Source organism: Equus przewalskii, chromosome 1, assembly GCF_037783145.1.
Source record: "Equus przewalskii isolate Varuska chromosome 1, EquPr2, whole genome shotgun sequence".
In the NCBI taxonomy this organism is placed as follows: Eukaryota; Metazoa; Chordata; class Mammalia; order Perissodactyla; family Equidae; genus Equus; species Equus przewalskii.
This window is the reverse complement of record NC_091831.1, coordinates 27,440,302-27,462,709: the sequence shown is the minus strand read 5'-3', so window position 1 is coordinate 27,462,709 and position 22,408 is coordinate 27,440,302. Positions and strand designations below refer to the sequence as shown.

The 22,408-nt window shown below is 45.4% G+C and overlaps 1 protein-coding gene and 1 long non-coding RNA gene across 3 annotated transcripts in view; both read left to right on the top strand.

Moving 5' to 3' along the window:
- Positions 1-22,408, top strand: part of WBP1L (WW domain binding protein 1 like) — a 54,363-nt gene that overhangs the window by 28,334 nt on the left and 3,621 nt on the right. For both annotated transcript variants that reach the window (XM_070557303.1, XM_070557313.1), the window contains exons 2-3: positions 11,689-11,791; positions 20,905-21,066. In XM_070557303.1, coding sequence (XP_070413404.1) covers positions 11,689-11,791; positions 20,905-21,066 — 265 coding nt within the window. The remainder of the gene's footprint in view (positions 1-11,688; positions 11,792-20,904; positions 21,067-22,408) is intronic.
- On the top strand, positions 9,212-11,519 carry LOC139073466 (uncharacterized). Its single transcript, XR_011522232.1, has 2 exons — positions 9,212-9,365; positions 11,346-11,519. It is a non-coding gene; the product is annotated as an uncharacterized lncRNA (long non-coding RNA).

Sequence of the window (22,408 nt, the reverse complement as noted above, 5' to 3'; positions counted from 1 at the left end):
TGTGTGGTACAGTTTGGCTGGAACAGTGGTTGTAAACTAGGAACAATTTTGTCCCCCTCCCCAGAGGACATTTGGCAATGTGTGGACATTGTTGATTGTCACAACTAGAGGGCTGAGATGTTGCTACCGGCATCTAGTGAGTAGAGGCCAGGGTTGCTGCTAAACCTCCTACAATGCCCAGGACAGTCACGATAAAGAATTACCTGGCTCCAAATGTCAATAGTGCCAAGGTGGAGAAACTCTGGATACTACTGATACATAATGTGGTCCGCTCTGCTTAGGAAGGAGTCACAGATGTCACAGCCCTCAGGGAAGGTAGACAGAGATGTTTTAATAAATAGGTGTGCTTGTTCCTGCTGCATTCTAGCACTATGTGTTAATCATCTGCCCCGAGATTTAGCATCTTGTCATCTTGGTTGCCTCTAATCAGCAGGTGCTATGTCTCGTTAAGGACAGGCGTGGAATTAGTCTTTTATGGCCGTAGATAATGTCAACAAGCCTTCGGGAACTGACGTTTTATTTCTTACCCTGAATGATCTGGGTAACCACTCCCCAGAAGGATAGGATCTCCTTCCTATCCAGCTGTGCCCAAATAACTTTATACAGTTTAAAGAACAGTCAGACTACAGTTATTTTAATAACAGGCCGTATTTCAAGCCAGGTGCCTATTGCCGTGGCTTGGGTCTGTGGTAATCTGTCTCTGGTAGTATACTAAATTCCCCCTTTTCTAAATCATCTGACATCTCTTTTACTCTTTAAGTGTAAGGTCTTAGAGTTCAGAAAGTTCTTTAAAGTTCTTTAGAGTCTTTTGGAGACATAGCCTCTGGATTATGAGGATTTTAAAAAATTTTGTATCTGTTTGCAGGAGACCATTTTTAATGTGACCCTTTGTCCAAGGTAGAAAGTTTCCTTGAACAGTGTTGAACTTTTTACTGGCAATAACTCTCTGGTACTGATCTCTAGACAGATAGGCACACAAGATGAGTCCTGTTGTTATTTCTTCTGCTCCCAATAAAAGCCTACTGCAGTGAGATGGAACTGCTGAGAAAAAATGGGGTTACATCGAATTTTGCTTAAAGTGAGGAATGTCTCTGAGATCACGCGTGCTCTTCGCTGTCAAATCAAACCGTGGTGAATCTCTTTTAAAGCACGTTAGCAACAAGTTAATCTGTGCCTTCAATACTTCAGATCCCTTTGAAAACTGTACCTCTCTCTGGACAAAGAAGCATTTTATTTGATCAAGAAACTTTTTCAGGATATAGCAAAAACTTTGATGAGCTAGAAACCAGTCATAGAAAGAATACTGAACAAAGTGTCCGAAGACCAGGGTTTTGATGGTCTCGATTCTGTCACATACGCCCTTGGCTAAGTGTCAGTTCCTTGTCCATAAGGTGAAGATGGTAGCACTTCTTTTATAGGGTGCTGGCTGGCAGGCTCAAATGCGAGGCTGGCTCTTAGAGAAGTTTGAAGAGCTTTCGAGTCCTATATAAATGTGTATTATATATATGTTAATTATATATGTGTTGTGTATATCTCATCATTGCTCCAAATTATGACCCTGAGGCTTTGCCACATTATAAATCTTTTAAAAAAGGAGGAATCCTATTGATTAGACTGTACTTAATTAAGCCACAAAATGAACCTGAATATTTCAGGAAGGTTTTCAGCAACAAGAACTGAAACATAAACTTTTTTTTTTAACCTAATGATTTATTACAAAGTTCTTCAAAGGTAAAGTCCATATCTTATCTGTCTTTTTCGTACCTGTCAGCATCTAGCATGAAAGTTTAGGATAACCCCTAAGCATTAAATTATTTCCACTAACATTTGGGCTTGAGATCCAGAAAACTTGTTATAGCTGTGTGACCACTCTGAACCTCAGTTCCCTAGTTTCCTGTAAAAAGGGGGAATGCATAACATAGGTAAAAATGCCCAGCAAATCCTTGATAAACCCCATCACTGGGCAGAACTTGGTTCTGTCACATCTCTTGAGAGTTGTGGCAGGAGGTTTTCCTGATTCTCTAGAGTTATTCCCCTCATGCACCAAAGAAGTGCCCTCCTCTCTGTGGGTACCTATTTTACATGTCATGTGTAAGGTGTTGCTTGAGCCTCAATGTAGAGAATGCAGGTGTCTGCTGTTTATATCTGGGCCTCTGCAGCATGCCTTCCCCTCAGGGTGAGGGGATGAACGATCTATTACTGAGTTCGAGAGCAGGAGGAGCTAATCGGATACCCACAGGGGCCAGGCAGTGACATGCTTGAGTCAAGCAGAGGGAGTTATTGGACAGTAGGGATTGCAGAGGAGCTGTGGTTGAGCCAGAGCCCAGGTACATCTGTGACCCAGCCTAGCATGGCCCTAAGGGAATGTGGGCCCTGAGTTTTCAAGAGAAGCTGGAAGGCTGAATTTCTGTATGACTCCTTCTCATTTTAAATTGTTGACAGTTAATTCCGTCTTTTAAAAAATTGAAAAACAAAGGTACCACGTAGGCATAGAACTCATTCGTGGGCCCATTGTGGCCTGAAGGCCACCAGGTTGCAGTCCCTCTTTCAAGCAGGCAAGGCAGTGATACAAGGTGGGAAGGAATGGACCTGCCCTCATGGGGCCAACTGTGAACACACGATAGTCAGCTGAATTGCCCTCCTGCCCAGCCTGAGTGCCACCTGTCGTGTGCTACCTGCTGTTTCATCCCTCAGCTTTCTGCACCAGCCCTTGCTGAAGATGCCTTAGTTCTAAGTGCATTTATTCTGTGGCAGGAGAGGCCAGTGATGAGAGATTGCCAAGGATACCTCGAGGCAGAACTGCTTTTCCTTCTCGGTGTCCAGGGGTCAAAGAGTGGCACCTTAACCCCATGTCCTCAGCTGCTGCAGCCAGCCAGCCCCCCAGGCCTGCATGTGCTAGGACATTGACAAGTAGCCTTTAATAAAAACATGGGATATGTTGCAACTTCCGATCTTTGCTCTGGGATTTTCCTACCAGGGTCAAGTGGCTTTTTCTGAGTTTGTTATTTAGATTCCTAATAGCAACACAGGAAATGGATTTTAATTTCTTTGCTGGCTGCTCTGTTTGGGGGCTGTTTAATGAGGATCCAGTTGCAATGCAGCTTTGGCAGTAGCAGTACTGGTGGGGATAGGAGTGTACCTAAACAATGTTACTTTTTAGAAGAATTATGTTTATGATCTATTGTATGTATTTTTTTATGGAATGAGACAGACAGTATAAATAATTCTTCATCATGTGATTCTAAGTGGATACTTGTGGGGGTAACTGTGTTGGGATGTGTTTGAGATTCTAGAAAAACAATATTAAACTATTCCATTTTTAGAGGGCAAGAACTGTGTATATTGTACATTTATTATAAATCTAGGGCAATGGTTCTCAAACTTGAATATATGTAAGCTTAATCAGGGGAGTATGTTTTAAAAGGCAAATCTTCAGTCCCTGCCCCCAGGGGTTCTCAATCTACATTCTTAACAAATGCCCCAGGTGATCTGGGGCCCGTGGACCACACTTTGGGAAACACATTTCTGTTTTGTTGCATTTGTTGTCTAAGTGTGTTCATTACTACTCTGGGGCAAATTCACTTCTTTGTGAGACGCACTGATTTGTTCTGATTCACTGTGTTGCCGTTCCTCAGATTCTTAGAGAGTCTCAGCCTCCCGGAGTCCCCAGACAGAAATGTGCAGGAGACCCTCACAGGTTGAAGTAAATGGGCCCTTGTCTGTGCTACAGTAGGGGGTCGGTCCCTGGGACTCCCCGTCAGCAGTACACACTACAGCCAAATATTGAAGCAGCAGCTGCCCCCATTGGTTCTAGGCTTTTCTCATGTGTGCTACTAGCTCCAGTCTTTGGCTTTACCTTTTAAGGCACTTTGCAGCTAGAGGACAGGATACCAGGTGCTCCTGAGCCCAGGGAGCTGGGGTCTAGAGCCCTTAGGGGTAAAACACATTATCACATCTGAGGGTTGAGGCTGAATCTTAGCAGATTAGATTTATTGGCTTGGAACGGGAACCTGCCTAGGCTGTTTGTCCTTTTGGAAAATTGCTGAATCAACCAAACAGCATAAAAATTCATTCCTAATATCCCAGTGCATAAAAAGCAGAGTCTTGGTTAACTTCTTAGCAATGGCTTGCCCTTTATCAGAAAGGATGAAAATGAGCTCCTTTAGCTAGTAAAGCTTAAAGGAGTGATTGTCATGTGTAGTATATATGGTGAATGATACAAAAGTAGTGTGTGACAGTCCTTACGGTCAAAGACAGGGAGAGTAGACTAACACGTAGGAAACATTAGGTCAGCTCTCCTGCTGAATCCTTCCTCTGCCTCAGCTTACTTTCCTTCATCCCCAGCTCTTCTGTGACCTCCTTCCACCGGATTCAAAACGTGTGCCCTTGAACAGTTTTACTTATTTCCCTCAGTTCTCCGAACAGCCTTAAAACCATTAGTATTAGGGGAAAATGATCTTAACTTTCCTTATGTAAAAACACAGGTAAATCCACAAAACTTTAGAGAGTATTTTATGAGTACCTACAAATCTTTTTCTGAGAATCTGGACCTGAAAGTGCTGCCTTTTCTGAATTTGAAGATTCTGTCTGGGATAGAACAAAAATAGCCGATTCTAAGTTAAAGTTGCTTGCTGTCTTTTCTCATTTAGCCATTTCAAATATGTCTTGTTTATGAAGGCTTTGTTATCCTTTGGTTACAGAATATTACCAAAATCAGATAGAACTTCACTCGGTAGACATGCAGTGCTACAATTTGGTCTACTTTCTGGAAAGCCATTCCTGGTTCAAGAATAGAAGGAAAGTTGATTTTGTTTCTTATTCTACAGTAGCAGCTACAGCGTGGGTGGGGCGGAAAAGGGGGAGGATCCAAATTGAAAAGTAAATATGAGAGTTGCAAAAATATTTTTATATTATTCAAATCTCCACCAGCTAGGGAGAAATTAGCTATTATAGCCAACAGTGAATTTGCAAGCTATGATGCTTTGGATATTGTTTTACCTGCTGTACAAGGTGTATAAGATCTGGCCGTTTTCTGAATTTCAGCTCTTCCTTTCACACTGATCTCCCTGAGATTTGCTGTGCTCAGTCATACTCGCCTTCTTTCTTTTCCTTGATCACACCAACCTCATTCCTGTATTGGTGTCTTTGCGTGTACTTGATATTCCCTCTGCCTGGAAAACTGTTCCCGCAGGTCTACTTAGGAAGGCCTCTCCTGACTGCCCCACCTAAAGCCTTTTGTCCTGTTATCCTGTTTTATTATCCTTGTGGAGCTTACTATTTTAAATTCTAATTTCACTACTTGGTTTTCGGTCTTCCCCACTAGAATATATTTAAGATCTTTTTTTCTTTGTTATTCTGCAGTTTCAAACAATGTACCCGAGTATGAGTTGTTTATTGTCTGAAAATTCCGTATCTTTAATCAATTCTGGAAATTTTTCAGTTATCTCTTTAAACATAGTCTCTCCTCCATTCTCTTCCTTCCTTCTCAAGCTTCTTATTTCTCATTTTCCATTTCCATGTTTTCTCTTAATTCGTATAAGCCGTTTTCTGGGTAATTTTCTAAGATCTGTGTTCCAGTTCTCTAATTTCAATAACTGGTTTTCTGCAAGTTTTGTTTTTTCCCCAAATCTCCTTGGTCACTCTCTTTTTCAGTTTGTTCTTTTCTCATGTTCTTCGTTCTTCCTTTTTGGCTTTAATCATTTGAAATATGTTTATGTGTTACAGTTTATTTGATCTTTCTATTATTTTATTGGGGGAGTCTTATTCTGCTATTTGTTGAATTTCCTGAGTCTTGTTTGTGATGGATTATTTCTGCATAAATTTTTGTATAGTATATTGTGAGCTCATCTTCAACAGAGCTTTATTTGTGGGAATCCTTCATACCCTGATTGAGGGTAGGTCTCTTCAGTTTATATTTCTTTTGCCAGATGTCACAGGATTATTGCCAGCCTGGGACCACTCTTTGTGTTAAATTTTTGGCTTGAGGATTCTCAGCCCATGTAGTAGTACAATTCAGATCTCAAATTAGCTTGGGGAAAGGGCTGTGGTTACAGATATTAGAGGAGATACTTTTTTGCTCTCACTTCAGAGCTTTCTTATTGTTTCTGTGTGCCAACAAGCTGATTTTTTTTTCTAGTCTGCTCTCTCTCTTTGAGGGTCCTCACTTTATATTGGGGCTCAGTTCCAGTTCCCTGTTTCAAGTGGGTCCAAGAGAAATAAACAGCCCCTCTTTCCAGGGCAGCTGGAAAGGCCTGACCTCGCTTAACCCCTGTCATTTCTAGTTCCCCTCAACATTTTTGGCCCCTGAGGATCTTCCTTGCTTTCTTGCAAGCTCAGCTATATAATTAAAAGGATATTGTTACATAGCCAGTATTTCTAGGGGTTTTGACATAGAAAAATATTTAAAGTTACCTACCCAGCTATATTGCCAGAGGCAAGATCTCTTCCCCTGGAATCTCTTGTTCATTGCGGTAGCTGGGGCGTCCAGCACAGTGCCTGGCACATGGAGAGGGGATAGCAATACATATTTGTTTTTTGATTTGTGGAATTGGACGTTTCCATGAGAAATCGTTCCTTTTCCCTGTGGGGAAAGCCAGAGGTGGTGCGCCAGGTTCTTTCATATCCCACAGCCAAGATAGTTAGCGTCCTGTGCTTTAGCATCCTGTGAACGGATTTCAATTTTCCTATTTTTTACTTTTAAACTTTAAGACTTCAGTGCTTTTCTAAGGACATGAAGATGCTGTTGCCAGTTGCTAGGAGGGTTTTCCAGCCCCATAAGTCGGCAAATTAAAACCATCCCAGGGGAACCATTACTGCCCAGTGTCTCCTTTGGTGCTGGCACTTAGGAAGTTCTGATGCTGATTAAATTGACCTTTACAGTGGCTCGGCTAAGAATAGCAACTATAAGACATGGAAACTGTTAAGGAAAATGTTGTTACTCCCACAGTTTACACTGCCACCAAAGAGATGAAATAATTTTTTGCATATGTGCAAAAGGCGTACTGTTCATCCTTTTCCATTGTAAAAATGTTCTTTCCAGTTCAGTGTTGCTCATGCTTGCCTCTTCTTTGTGCCTGTGCTTTTTGTTTGGTGACCATGTGTGCCCTGTATGTTGGAGCCGGTCACCGTGGTGCTAGGGCTGAAGGCACATAGCTATGAAAAAAGAGGATCACAGTGGTCCTTGCCATAAAGTTCCTTTATGACAGGTTCTACTTTTCTAGGATTTTTTGGCTGTGGAGTTTTGCGCAGATGAAAACATTGCCAGAAAGAAGATATCTTTAAAATGCAAATCTGATCTTGTCACCCCTCTGCACAGTCTGGTCCCTGCTTACCTAATTTCCCTACCTACTTCTTCAACTGTCTTCTTCTGGATGAGGGGCTTTGCTTGTACGTCTCCTTGGCCTGGAATGTTCTTCGTGTCACTGCTCCCTAGTTACTAAATTCCTAACCATCCTGGTGATCTCAATTCAAGCTTGCCGTCCTTTCAGAAGCCAGCCGGACCGTCTTGACCAACTCCAGGTCTTTTCTACTGTAAGCTCTCACCAAATCATGTGTTTGCCTAACTAATTGCTCTTTTATCTGTGTGATTACATTACCGTCTTTCATTAGACTGCAGGCTTGGCAAGGACAGAGATCATGGCTGTTCAGGTCATTTGCCCATTGTGTCCCCACCCCTGGTTCAGTGTTGGTGCAGGGTAGGCACTGGATAGATGTTAAAGGGAGGAATGAAGGCCCCACGTTCCACACGGGCATGAAACACCACTGTGCTTGTCAGAAAGTCATTATATGAAAACACGACCTTTCGAGCAAAGAAGGGAGTAGCCTCAAGCTCATTGCCTCTCCTCGCTGCCGAGTAGAGGTCGAAGGAGCCTGTTCTCAAAGTCAGAGAGCTCCACAAGGGCAGGGTCTTTATCTTTTCCATCAAAGATGAAATGTTGATTTTATTTGGTTTGGAGCTTTTAGTGGATTTATTTAAGCAACTGAGGTGTAAAAAGCAACGGAAGAAGTATAACTTTAATCAAGGAGGCTGTAGCTTAATAGTTAACAGCTCTGGCCTGAGTCAGATGAACTAGATTGGACTGCTTCCAGGCTGTGTGACCTTAGGCGAGTTCCTTAGCCTCTCTTGGCTTCAGTTCCCTGACACTACCCACTTCATAGGCTTGCTTTCAAGTCTAGGTGAAGGGCTACATGTCAGGCGTTTAGGACAGTGCCTGGCTCATAGCAGGTGCTCAGTACACATTAGCCACATTCTTCACCCAGCTCACCTGCCTTCATGGAGGTTGCCTAGCCATTGTTTCATTAACAAAGCTTTCTGTGTCAAGCACTGGGCTCATACTGGGAGTGAGAAGGGAGACAAGGAGACAGAGCTCCTGCCATGGGGAGAGCACAATTCAATCTCTGGTTCACTTTTGGAGAAAGGGGGTTAGGAGGGATATTTATTGCCCACTCTTCAAGACTAGGCCTGAACAACGTAATATATATAAAGTGCTTGAGAATAATCATAAAGGGTGCTGAGAATTTTTCATATTTGAACTTCCCATTGCATTCTCTTTGGTTCCTTTTCCTGTTCGTCATGTGTCTGAGCAGCCCACGTTGCTAGTGAACGTCACTGTTCAGAAATAGTTCTTAGTGAATGCAAAGTGCTGTTTGAATGGTCTTTCATGCCTAGCAGTGATGGTTCACAGAATAACGTAGATATTAAGAGCCTAGAGAAGTTAAGTAACTTACCCAAGGTCACACAGTTAATGAGAGCTGGGCTTTGAACCCAGCTGTGACTGACGCTTAACCACTTGGATCTTGAGCCACCTGGAGGTTTCTGAGAGTCCTCCAGTTAATCACGATTAGGCTCCTCGTAGAGGGAAGGGTGGAAGAACCCCAAGCGGCATTTGCTCACCGCTGCTCTTTGCTGTTACTTTGAACGGGCAGAGCCATAGATTTCAGGAGCTCTTGCATCGGCTCAGGGCTGCTATGTCAGAGGGGACAGGAGGTGGGTAGGATAATAAAGCCTTAGGGTTGAAGGGTACATCTTAACTAGCTGTAGGGCCACTGAATAACTTGCCCAAAGTTCCCTTCTGTAGTGGCAGAGCTGGGACCAAGCCAAGGCTCCTGGATTTTCCTGTCATACCAACAGTTCTCTCTGTCTGGAAGACTTCACCTGGACACTTAGGTCTCAGTACCCCCCTAATCCTCCTTCATTGCTTCCTGGCTAAAGGTCCATGAGCTCACTTCTTGTCTTCCTGGACTGGCCACCTGCTTTCCTCCCTTCTGCAGCAGAAAATGACAGTTCCCCAAACCAAGACCGTCCAAGACAGCTTGAGGACTCTATCTTGGGGCAGTGGAGGACAACAGGGGACGAGATATACTGGGTAAAAAGTGTTTGAGGAAAACTGGATTAAATGATGCTACTATAGTTCTGCTCTCCAGGGAAAAAGAGTGGGGTCCTATGTATACCAGGCTTCCTGCCTCGGGGGATGGAAGAGCCAAGAGAAAAGCTGACACCAGTAGGTCATGAGGATGCCACTTGTTTAGATTTCAAACATGTTCCATTCCACGCCTCACTTAGGACCAGTTGGCCCCCCTGCATTCAGAGCTTGGGCCTCATCTGGTGAATTTTCCCAAGGCGGAAGTGTCGCTGGATTCTTTCATGTGTCGGAGTGCAGGCAGCATGGCCTCTTTTAGAAACTATGTGGACACTTTGAACTGTGCTCTTGTGAGCCAGTGCCAGAAGACTGGCATTTCAGGCCTGGTAGACTTGGGAGAAACTGTTTGATGTCTTTATGAAAGCAGTGCTTTGCTCTGAAGTCAGAGAGCATGTATTCTAGCAAAAGCATCAAGCACAGATTGTTTTCTCCATGTGCACCAGGCCTCAGAGGAGACATCTGACTGGACAGCCACCCCCTAGGTGTTCTATTTTGCTTATGGTGGACACATGAAGGCAAAGATAGGAAGAACTCTGTTGGCAATCTTGTAAAGCCCTCATTGTCAGAGTTTACGAATGCCTTTCCCATGCTTCCTTTTTCCTAAACCCCTTTACCCCAGAGTATAAGACTCTTCAAGACCAGGAAACACCTGAGGATTATGGTGCAAACCTGCACTGAGCCTGGGATCTGGTTATCAGCTGTGCACTTTCTCTTGTCCTCTCCCTGTGGCTTCAGGTGACTGAGCTGTTGCTGCCCAGCCTCTAGCCCAGCAGACAGTCGCTGGAGTGCTTTGTTTATACCCTTGGCCAAGTAGACGGTGTAGTAAAGCAAGGCCCAAAGAGGAGGAACCAACCATGTGATTGCAGTTTCCACTGGCAGGCATCCGCCCGGATGTGCACTGTGGGCAGGCTCACCCTGAGTAGCAGCAAATACAATACTGTGGTTTTAGTTTCTTTGCTGAGCAGAGTTTTCTTCCTTCTTAACTCTGAGCTTTGAAATGAGGATAGAGACAATGTCTTATTCGTCTTTGTATCCCTCATACCCAACACGGTGCTTGGCACAAAGACAGTGTCTGGTGAATGCAAGTGTTACTTCTATAGAATAAAGAAATGTTGAAAGCCAGACGGAGCTGGTAACTTACACATCTCATCATGTGCATTGTGGTCCAGAGTACATTTGGGGCTGAAGTCTAGGTTGGCTGGTGGGGTATCTCATATCTTGTTTTTGTTTTTGTTTTTTTGTTTGGTGAGGAAGATTGGCCCTGAGCTAACGTCTGTTGCCAATCCTCCTCTTTTTTTTTTTGCTTGAGGAAAATTGTCCCTGAGCTAACATCCCTGCCAGTCTTCCTCTATTTTGTATGTGGGACACTGCCACAGCATGGCTTGATGAGCAGTGTATAGGTCCAGGCCTGGGATCTGAACCTTCGAACCCCAGGCCACCAAAATGGAGCAGGCAAACTTCACCACCACACCACCAGGCTGGCCCCTTATATCCTAAATGTGAAATATAGAAAATCTTTTTCACCTCCATCCCCATCTGTCAGTGCTGCGAATAGAATTTGGCAAAGAGCTAGGTGGTTACTCAGCGGTGCCCTTTCTGTAGCTGTCCCTGACGAGGGACAGTATGAACCCCAGATCCAATCAAGATTATTAGAAGATCATTTGATAAAGCAAAAAATGATCTAGAAAATTGAAATTGGACTAGGTCACCTGAGCAGGTCACCCCTTTTGTTGAGAGTAAAAATTTTAGTAGCAGTTTTTTTAGCCCTTGTTTGAATCACACTGTAATTAACCTTGGAGGTCATGTATTTTGAAGGGAGAATGGAATGACTGACTAGCTGCTAATCCTAGCATACGTACTGCATTAATTATTCCAGGAACTTTCACAGAAAAGCTGGTTTTATTTAAAACATACTGCTAATTACAGGAGAATCATCACCTTCTTGCCGGCTGAGTGTAACACCGGAGCCTGAAGTGTTTCTGCTTGGACATAAAGAAAGCAAGGCAGCCCTTTCCTGTCTGAGGAGAACTCCACTGTTTACCAGTCGGCCTGTGTGCTGAATCCTCTTCCCCATTTAATAAACCTTTTTTTCCCCTTAAATCTGCTGTCGTTGTGTGGTTCTTTTTAATTTTTTTCATAATGGAATAAACATCGGTGCAAACTACTTTTGTGGAGGGTGGGCAGATGGCCAGGAGGAAGGGGATGAGAAGAAAAGTGGTGTTTAAATGCTATAATTTAATATGCTGAAATGCTTTTTGATTTTTTTTAGGATAAGGAAACCTGTGTGGGTACCAACAATCAAAGCTACATCTGTGACACAGGACACTGCTGCGGGCAGTCTCAGTGCTGCAACTACTACTATGAACTCTGGTGTAAGTCCTTGCCCAGGGGTTTCTTGATCCCCAGGGTCCTGGTTACCACCTCTGCTCGTTGGGAAGCTTCAGGCTGGGGAGCCCTTTTCTCGTTCTCTCGGGGGCAGCATTGGCGAGTGGAGTCTGTTTCCGGGTTCCAGAGGCGGGTCCTTTGCCGGGTGGAGAGCTCTGCTGCTGTTTGGACGCCGTGGGCTGAAGATCGGAGAATATGGTCTGAGCTCTCTTAAGAGGCCGTGACTACCAGGGCTGCTGCAGGAACTCCTGCCTGGGCTTCTCTTCGATGCCCTCTCCAGTGTGTGCTGAGCAGTGACAACAGCTTAGATCCTTCCTTGGGCCAGCCCAGACACCCAGGCTTGCCATCTTGGCAAAGAGAGGTTGCAGCAGCCATACTGCTGTGAATCCTGGGCTGGGCTCTGTGGATGGCTGGAATGCCATTTTCTTGTAAGAACCACAAGGGCTTCCAGAATTCCCCATAGGGCATCGAGGAGCTGCCTCTGTTTCTGAGGGGCCCTCTCAAAGGGATTAAACTTTCCCTAGGTCCCTGCCTATGGAGCCCTCCTGGAGAGACAGAGTCTAGAAGTTCGAGCCCCTTTGTTTCTTCTCCAGTTCTCAAACTGAAGTGTCTGGAAGCTTCTCCAGTGTACCTAAGCTGTTACTGTTAGCTAAATGCCATGTGGAGACAATCCTTTTCTTGCCACTGCTTTGGTTGAGGCTGGGACCCCTTGTACCTTCCAGCATTGCACAGGAGTGGTGACATTGCTGTGGTCTTCAGGGAGTGACCCAGGCTTGGAGAGTTCACTGACACACTTTGCACTCTGATCTTCTTGGAGCTCAGACCAGACACTGTAGGATGCTGGACAAAGAAGGAGAGGAGGGCAGAGGCCCCCGGTGACCAGCACTGCAGTGGTTCTCACAACTGTTTGTCGAGAGAGGAAACAATAGTCTGTTTCCCCAGATAATTCTAAGCCCCCATCACTCCCCCCATTTGGAAACAAACTGTCGGCTTGTTTGTCAAACCACACCCTTACTGCCTCCATCACCCCTGACCTTTTTCCCCTTCTTTCTGATCTGCCCGTTGCCTCCACAGCCTTTTCTGAAATGGTCAGATAGCAGCTGGAAGGGCTGTTGTTTGCTATGGAAAGGAAATTAGACTCTTGGCTGGAAAATCTCTTCCTCCAAATGCAAACGTGTCTTGTAGCCAGTGGGAATGGTTCCTACGAACAAGACCTTTCCTCACCCGCCTCCTTCCCTTTCGAGGACTGAGGACCGGCTCATCTGCCTTTCTGAGAAATCTCAGGGGCTGTCAAGTGCAGACTCCTCCCCCAAGGAGGGGACAGGGCTCGGGATGTCCCCACCAGTCCTCCGCGTACATTAGCAGCAGCAGAGGCAGGCCCAGAATTGTTGCTGCTATTTTAGAAGGGGTGGGGCTAGGGGCCTTACTGGAGGACACAGAGTGCCAAGCAGGTGGACAGACTGTGTTTAAATGTTTTAAAATGCAGATAACCACAGGGTTCAAATTCTTCCTCCCACCCCTTGTTAAAACAAAAATTGAAGCTGGGCTGCCAAAAAGCCACAGAGCTACAGTTTATTTTTCTGGGGCCCGGCCCAGGCGGCATCAGTTGCGGAAAGGAATGGAGTTGCTGATGGCCCCATCTTAGATTGACAGAGCCTCCTGGGCGGTTGGCAGAGCACTCAGTAGTCACCAGAATTGGGTCACCAAAGCCCAGGTGGGGGGGTGGGGTGGCGGGGACAGGAAGGCAGTCTGGGAACCAGGCACGTCACCCCAAGGCTTAAAGATAGCCAGAGGAAGAGCTGCATGAGTAGCTAATTCTCTCTCCAGTTACGGTCAGTTGGGGAGAGGAAGAGGCCAGACAGAGACCATTGTTTGCAGGGGAGAAAAGACTCGCCATTATACCAGTTGGCCCATGCTTTCCAAGTTCTGGAGGCACGGAGACTGTAAAAGCAGAACTTTCCTCTCATCTGTGCCCAGCAATGGCTTCTTGGTCAGGAGATGCCCCATGAGTGTCCTGCTCCCTCAGAGTTCTTTGGTTTTCCTCCTTATTAAGGTCCTGGCCTCTGCCCGATGTGTAGAGGAGGGGGGTTGAGTGTTGGTACGAGCCCCTTCAGTTCTCATCAAGACTGCATTTTTTGTTGCTTTGAACCCTGCTCCCTCTAATTGCCTCTAAACTTTGCCTGAAATGTGAAAGTAATGGGCTTTGGATTATTCTTTTTGTCTCTTTCCTTTGGAAGGAAAAAAATCTCCGCCAGGAAATCCTTGGCGAGTTTTCATCAGACAGAGTACCTCTTTAACCATAGTTGCCGACAGGGATGGCCTCCGGGGGAAAAAAATGCCATTTCCACCAACCGTTGTTTTACCTCTACTAACCTGAATTTTCCTGTGTGCTGAGGACTGTCTCACATACACACATGCACACAACCCACTTTACACACACACTCAAGCACACACAGACCTTCTCAAACTTTGGTCAGCACCCTTTCCCCCATGTCTTTTCAGTCTGTTGTAACCGGAGCCAGCGGTCACTACTGGGCCTGCATCAGACAGGAAGCATAGGACCTGCTTTACCAGTGCAGTGGTTGAGGCTAGAAGGACTAGTCATCATTGCTATTATCATCATCCCGTGCATATTTGTGGCACTTGTATTTTATAGCACTCATCATTCAATCATTTATTCATTCAGCAAACTCTTATTCCAGTGGTTCTTGAACTTTGGCAAGCATCCAAATTTCCTGGAGGGCTTATTAAAAGAGATTTCTGGGCCCTACTCCCAGTTTTTGATTCAATAGGTCTGAGATGGACCTGAGAATTTGCAGTTCTACCAAATTCCTACTGGCTGCTGTGGCCTCTTCCGTTTTAGGAACTGTGGGGAGATATAATGTTTGCCATCAAGAAGGGAATTTCCTAGCAGAGAGAAAAGACAAGGTGCCCCACTAGTAATGCAAAGTAAAGAGTGGAATGTATGTACCAGAACTGTTGTGAATATTTCAAAAGGAGAATCTGCTTTGTCTGGACAGGATTCAGGCAGGCTACATGGAAGAGGTGGCATTTTAAGTGGGCCTTAAAGGGTGGGTAGGATTTAAATACATGGAGAAGGGTAGAAGGACTTCTCGGGCAGAGGACCACCGTAGTCCTGGAGCGCATGGGAAACAACGGAGTATGCATCACAGTGTTGACCCTTCCCCTGGGGCCTTGGGGCTTGCCTGGGAAGACAGGGCAGATGAGGGTGCTAATGTGCACAGACCTGTCCTACGTACCAGGCCCTAAGTGAGGTCTTCATGCCCATCACCTCATTTCATCCCAATAACAGCCCTCTGGGTACGCCTGTTGTCCCCATTTCTCGGGACCAGGGCACTAAGTAACTGTTCAGTGGTTGCAGCTGAGTCAGAGGGTCAGGGCGCCTCCTGAGAACCTGCTTTCCCGGCTCTCATCCCAGGGTTCTTTCCAACACCAAGCTCCATTTTCCAGGGGGACGTCTAGTTGGGGATTTCTGCTCCTGAGATAATTTGGGAGACCTTCACTCAGGCGTCAGTTTTCCCTGGTTGGGCAGTAGTAGGGGAAAGGGCAATGTTTCTGGGCAGTGGAATTTCCCGGAGGCAACATGAAACGGACTATTAGCAAATCCAGTTAATGCTGCCCAGCTTTTCACCTGCTAACTCTTTTTCTTTAAGTTTGTCTTAAAATATCCATTGTTGAGCTGCTTTTAAGGAAGGCCCACGGCGTCTGCCATCCTGAGCAGAGAGTGGACAGAAAGGGAGCTGGGGCCTCCTTCTTAGCCCCTATTGGACCCCGGCTCCCTAGTGTTCCGGGCTTCTGGACAAAGGCAGGTTGATCAGTAGCAGGTGGGCTGGTTTTCCAATGAATTTAGGCAAGCATAGAACCTAGAAACAGACTTTGGACTTGTTCCTCCTTTTGCTTTTTTATGGAATACTTTTTGGAGTTTAAAGGGAAATTTAAAGGAAACTCTTCCTGTCTGTGGTCCTGCCGACAACAACAACAGTAGTAATAAGCTGGAGGACGTAAAGGACACCAGGCGTGGTTCTGAGTGCCCTACACATATTAACTCATTTAGTCCTCACAATGACCAAGGAAGGCGGAGACCATTATTCTCCCCATTTTACAGATAAGGGAGGTGAAAACAAAGTGACCAAGGTCACAAAGCTAGGAAATGGTTTTCTGAGCTGGAATTTGAACCCAGGACATCTGCCTCTTCTATATCTGCAGTCATGCTTATAGGAAACTAGTCCGGTCTTTCCAGATTTTTGCCAGTCCTCTAAAATCTTCATTTCCCAGATTCAGGCCTTTTCCACAGTGGCAACATCAGGAGCGCCTGCTGAGAGCCAGAGGGGGCCAGGGAGGTCACCCACCATCCTGTAGGGTAGAAGGAGATCTAATTTACAGTATGCTTTGGCTTCCTAATGAGGAATTTCCTGCCAGTTGGGGAGTGGTGTTTTCCCAAGTTTATAGTGAACTCTGGGGCACATGACTCAGTTCCTACATTGAACTGTGATTGTTTTTAAAAACATGTTTTCCATTTTGCTTAGCATGACAAATGCTCCTCACCATGAGGTCACAATCTTCTGAGTTGTCTTTGGGAAATATAATCTCTGGGTATGTGTGTGTTTGGGGAGGCGAGCATGCTCCTGTCTTTCTCTGTGTGTCTCTTTCATTGGGTGTACCTTTTTTAAGCTTTCTCCCTTGTTTGTGAAATCTAGTGAGATCAGAAGTTTGTACAACTCCATAGGGACTAGTCTCGATATTCCCCCTTTTAAAGTTTATGGGACACTACTTTGACTAGAATAGCTCCCAAGAGAATCCATTTTGTGAGAGTTGGACAAGAATACCTCCTGCCCCCCACATTAACTCCATTAAGTGGGACCAGCTCATTAGGGGTCTTTTCTGGACTTCGGCTAATACTCTATCATGCCTCTAGGCCCATTCTGCTCCCAAGTTAGTGTTCCCCCACTCTTGATGCACACAAATAATCCTTTGTGATGCTATATTAGAAATGAAGAAATCAGAACTCAGTTTGAGACTTAGGGAACACCATACAACTGGTACGTCATGGGGAGAATTTTTCTACCCATGATACCATGTGAAAAGAAGTAGGCTGGTGGAATTTCAATAAAGATGTGTTTTCTGGTGCTATGTTAGATACGACTAAGGCAGTTTTGTCAAGGATATGTGTTCCACTTGTCTCATTTCTTTCCCCAGTCTCCTTCTGCCCTGCTTAATTTTTCCTTTAAAAAAAAGTCCTCTTGGGGCTGGCTCCGTGGCCGAGTGGTTAAGTTCGCGTTTGGATCCTAGGTTCGGACATGGCACCACTCGTCAGGCCATGTTGAGGCGGCGTCCCACATCCCACAACTAGAAGGACATGCAACTAAGATATGCAACTGTGTACGGGGGCGGGGGGGGGTTTGGGGAGATTAAAAAAAAGAAGATTGGCAACAGTTGTTAGCCCAGGTGCCAATCCTTAAAAAAAAAAAAAAAAAGTCCTCTTTTTCTATTATGCTTCTAGTTCAGTGGATCTAAGCCTTTCTCTGAATCAAGAATTCCCTTAAGAATCTGATGAATACTTTAAATCCTCTCCCCCAGAAAAGCTTATAAACACATTGCATCAGTCAGGATAGCCCAGGTTATGCCACAGTAACAAACAAGTCCAGAATCCTAGTGGCCGAAAACAACAGGTTTATTTCCCGCTCACACTGTATGTCCATTGCAGGTTGGATGGGAGCTTTGTTGCCACTTCATCATCCTCTGGGGCCAGACTGACCCTGAAGTCACTGTCTGAAATGTTGCCAATGATAGAAGGCAGACTAATATAATAGAGACTTCTCACATCAGCAAGAAATGTTCTGGCCTCTAAGTGACATATGTCACTTCCAATCCCAATTCATTAGTTAGAACCAGTCCCCAAACTGCACCCAGTCATAAGGGGGGCCAGGAAGTTCAAGGTTACCCATATGCCCAGAGACAGAGAGGAGAATCAGAAATGTTTGGCCAACATGAAAACCAGTGCAGGAGATTTTTCCTGTTAAAAGCATGGGTTTAAAAAAAAAGCATGTTATAAAAGCTGAGAAATGTTGCCTTAGATCATATATATTGCAGCATAAGAGTTAAAAGTTGGTTTACCCTTAGGTAAGAAACTACTGAAAAATGACTGGGACACTAAAAAATAATAGAGTGGCCGACCCCGAGGGCAAGTGGGGAAGTTCGTGCACTCCGCTTCCGCAGCCCAGGGTTTCGCCGGTTCGGATCCTGGGTGCGGACCTAGCACCGCTCATCAGGTCATGCTGAGGCGACGTCCCACATAGCACAACCAGAAGGACCTACGACTAGTATATACAACTATGTACCAAGGGACTTTGGGGAAAAGAAGGAAAAATAAAATCTGTAAAAAAAAAAAAAAATAGAGTTCGATGCTGATTATCTATTGGGAGTAATACAGAAGTATAAGTATAAAGGATTGTGAGATTATGCTGGGCAAGTAAGAGAAATGTTGGTAATTGAAAGAGTGGTTAGCCCAGAATCTGTTAGATGTGACTCTAAAATAGACTTGGGGCCAGGCTCTTCAGCAGAGTGCACTGTGCTTATTTGTGCTGCCTCCCTTGGGCGCAACCCCACCCCAGGAAGCTGGGAGCTGACTGGATGGCGGGGGCTGGAGGAGATGTCCTAGGAGGCATCAGGTGGCCTATCCACTCCAGAGCCCGCTTCTGGCCTCAGCACCATTCCCTAAGGGCTCCTCTATCAGTGTTTAGTCTTCAGTCAGCCAGCAGCAGGAGAGAAATCCAAGTTAAATTCAGCAAATGTCAGTAGTGGATCTGGGAAGGACCACAAGGGAGACTTCTGACTTCAACTGATGTTTATGTTCTCTGCTTAGGAATGGGATTTTTCTGTCTGCTCATGGGAAAAAGGGAAAAAGTCCTCCACCCATTGTCCTCCGCCTGTTCTCTTGTTGCCAGACCTCGGCAGAAGGTCCCGTTGAACGCTGACACGTGCCGACAGCAGTTAGGTGTTGCCAGACGGCCAGGACCGGGCGGCTGTGCTGCATACCGTCCCACCGGGTTGGGGCAGCTTTGTGGGGAGATTCAGCAGAGACACCCCTGGGGGACAGAAAGGGCCCCTGCCAGAGGCCACACCCTAAATGTCAGTGGGACCTTTCAGAATATCATGTTCTGGTACAAATGGAAAAAAATCAGTGTTTATTCATTTACAAGTCTGCTTGTGGGGAGAGGCAGGCTTTTTTTTTTTTTTTTTAACGATGTTAACTCATCCTGACGAGAGATACATGTGGAAATACTTAAATTCTAAACACACATTTATAATTACAAAGCAGATGATAAAAGATACATATCATTTGTAATGGAAAAAATTGAAGTTATTCAGGAATAGAGAACAAATGAACATTAATATCTATTCTCATTTAATAACAACTTACCTTAAACTTATTCTTCAGATAAATCATTTATTGAGAAAAAAATACTCTTTTTATTTCAGAGAAGTAGATGTTTATCTTAGAAAAATTAGGAGATGCAGATAAGCAAAAAATGAGGGAGCTTGTACCAGAAAGTCTGTCCTGTCATCCATGAGTGACCTTGTGGCTAGCTTCTTGATCATCCTTCTAGACGTCTATATATACTTTTTTTTTTAAACAAAAATTAGGATTGTGTTTTGTAACTGTTTTCATTTAATAGAAGAAACATCTGTATATGTCAAAAATAGTATTCTATGAACAATTTTTTAATGATTCATATCATTTCATTGTCTGAATATATTCCCAGAGGAATTAAAAAAATCTATCCAGAAATATACTAATTTTTTTTAATAAAAGCCAGCAAAAGTAAAATTAGTCACAGATATTTTTAAGTTTTAATTTACTCTGTTTCCAGCTTTATAATTTGAAAGAAGAAAATAATTAGGAGGAGAAAATCAAAATTTCTCATGATTGCACTACTTAAAGATGTCATTATTTTTGTGTTTTTCCTCCCAGTTTTTCCCCCTCTATATGTATATATATTTTTTTCTAAAGAAAAATTCCTCGTTAATTTGGAAAAAATACTTAGAAGGCTTTTCTGCATACATTTGAAGATTGGGGAGGGGTCTTATTTTGGGATTTGCCGAGATTCTCTGAGTACAGTCCAGGAGAACACAGTGGGAAACGAGAAGAAATATTCCCCCCAGAGAAGAGAGAGCTGCGGGTCTTGCCCCTGTTCCTCTAGCCCTCTCCAGAGCAGGGAGGAAGAAGGGGAGGCTGCCAGTGGCCCCAAGTCTAACGCAGCAGCGGGCCAAAGGGAGGTGGGAGCGGATTGTTTGTGACAGTGGGAGATGGAATTGTACCAGATTATACCAAGAGCAGAGGAAGTCATTTACACTCTCTAGGGAAGAGATGGACCTGAGGCAATTAGAATTTTTCCACCACTAACTTGAGTGACTCTTGTGTTACGGAGGCATACATGGTGGAGAAAAGCCCCTGTTCTTTGGTGATAGCAGGAGAACCCTAAGTTTGCCTTTGTCGGGCGGCCCCTCCGAGGCCCCTTGCAGTTGGGAATCTGCTGAGTTGTGGAGATTTTGAGGGGCTCTTTGCTGTTGGTGAAGAGCCCCGTGTTAGCAGCAGGAAGCGAGCCTGGGAGCTGTCCCTCTGGGCTAGAGCAGGACTGGGGGAGAGATGGGCACCAAAGGAGGCCGAAGCGTTTTCTCAGAGATCTCTTAAGAGAGGAAGAGTACACTGTCCTGAAGGGTGAGCATATGTAATGCCCACCAGACCTAAAATACGGGGGGACCAATGGTGCTAGAGAGATGCCTCGACACTCTTCCCTTCCCCCAAGGTCCCTGGAGGTGCCCTGCAGTGAGTGACCTCCTTTATTGTCATCATTCTTAGGTTCCTGCCCTCTTGCATCCCATGTGTCTTTTACTCTGACACAAACATTTATGAAAATTGAACACAAGTTCTAAATGTCAGTTTACTGAGTGAGGCCCGACAGTGCCAGCTTCGACCAAGCAGGTGCTGTCCCAAGACCTCCCTGTTCTGAGAGCTGCCCTCTCTGGCTGGTGTTCACTGTGTGCGCATGCCTCTCTTGTCTCACCTCCCCACCCCCAGGGTTCTGGCTGGTGTGGACCATCATCATCATCCTGAGCTGCTGCTGCGTGTGCCACCACCGCCGAGCCAAGCACCGCCTGCAGGCCCAGCAGCGGCAGCACGAAATCAACCTGATCGCCTACCGGGAAGCCCACAATTACTCAGCGCTGCCATTTTATTTCAGTACGTACACCAAAGCCACCCAACCCTACCCTCAGGAGCCCAGGACGCACAGACTGTGCATCGGTGGTCAGAGCCCCCATGGTCATAGGGGGTCTGCACCCCTTGCTCGGTGCAGAGGAGGGTCTCGAAAGTACGGGAACAAGGGGGCACTCGCCTTTAACACAGAGGAGCCAGTACTGTGGATGCTGCTTCCTGAAGTCACTGGGCTATTCCACATCCACACTGGCTGGGTTCTGACCAGGTCTCTGCTCCTTTAGCAGACTTTTTTAGACAGGTGGTTGGATGGTGTATGATGTGAGTGAATTGAGATTCAGAGTTCAGTGGCCTGAAATCCTCCCATTTTGCTCACTGCCATGTGATATGCCTGAGCAGAGGCTGTCATGAAAGGGACAGGTGTGGGGGGTGACATTGGGACTTCCTGAGAACCAAGAAGTTTGTTGACTCGCTGAAGGACGCTCACCTGACTCCCCTGGGGTTCCTTACTCAGGACCTCTCAAATGGTCACTGGAACCCCAGCTGTGCAGCTTGTCCAAAGCCATTCTGCAGTGTGTCCTACAGAATAAAGGGGTCACGAATGTGGAATTCCACATCTAGCAGGGTGAACTGCTTAACACAGTGCCTGGCATGTAGTAAGTGCTCAATAAATACTAGCAATTATTGTTATATCATAATCGGATCATCTGTACCTCAAGGCATTCAGCACATTCAAAAGATAACTCACCTGGCATGTTCTTAATAAGCATCCGATGACAGGCCCCTCACCCTTCACTGGTAACCCACCTGCTCTTGCTCTGAATCAGGATGGGGTTTGGTTTGTCTTTCCAGACCGCCTCTAGCCCCACTAGAGTGAGAGACAATACAGATTCCTAACCTCCCAACAAAAAGGCTCTGTTCATAGTATACATTTGGAAGGGTTAGGGGGAGAAAAAAGTGGTCAGGAAGTCTTAATTCAGGGTCCCTGACCCTGAAGCCTGTGGGACGTACATGGAGGACTCAGTCTGAGCAGGAAACATGAGACTTGCGTGCATGTGGAAACAGATCCATTCCGGGCAGACGTGATCTCTTGGCCATCCACCACATTTGCCCAACCCTCAGCCTTAACTGCAGACAGGCGAGAAGCTTTTGCCTGGAAGCCACTTCAAGGGCTCTCAGATTTCAAGAAGCTCTATTAGGTCACTCCCAATCTATCCCTCTTTCTCAGCAAAATTGCCCCCAACCCCCTGCCCTGCCCGAAATCGAGAGCTGTAGCCGTCACTTGGTGGGTATGCTTGGGGTGGGGAGAGACGTGTTAGTGTGAGCTTTGCAGCCTGTCCTAGAACAATTGCCAGTGCAGTAATTTCTC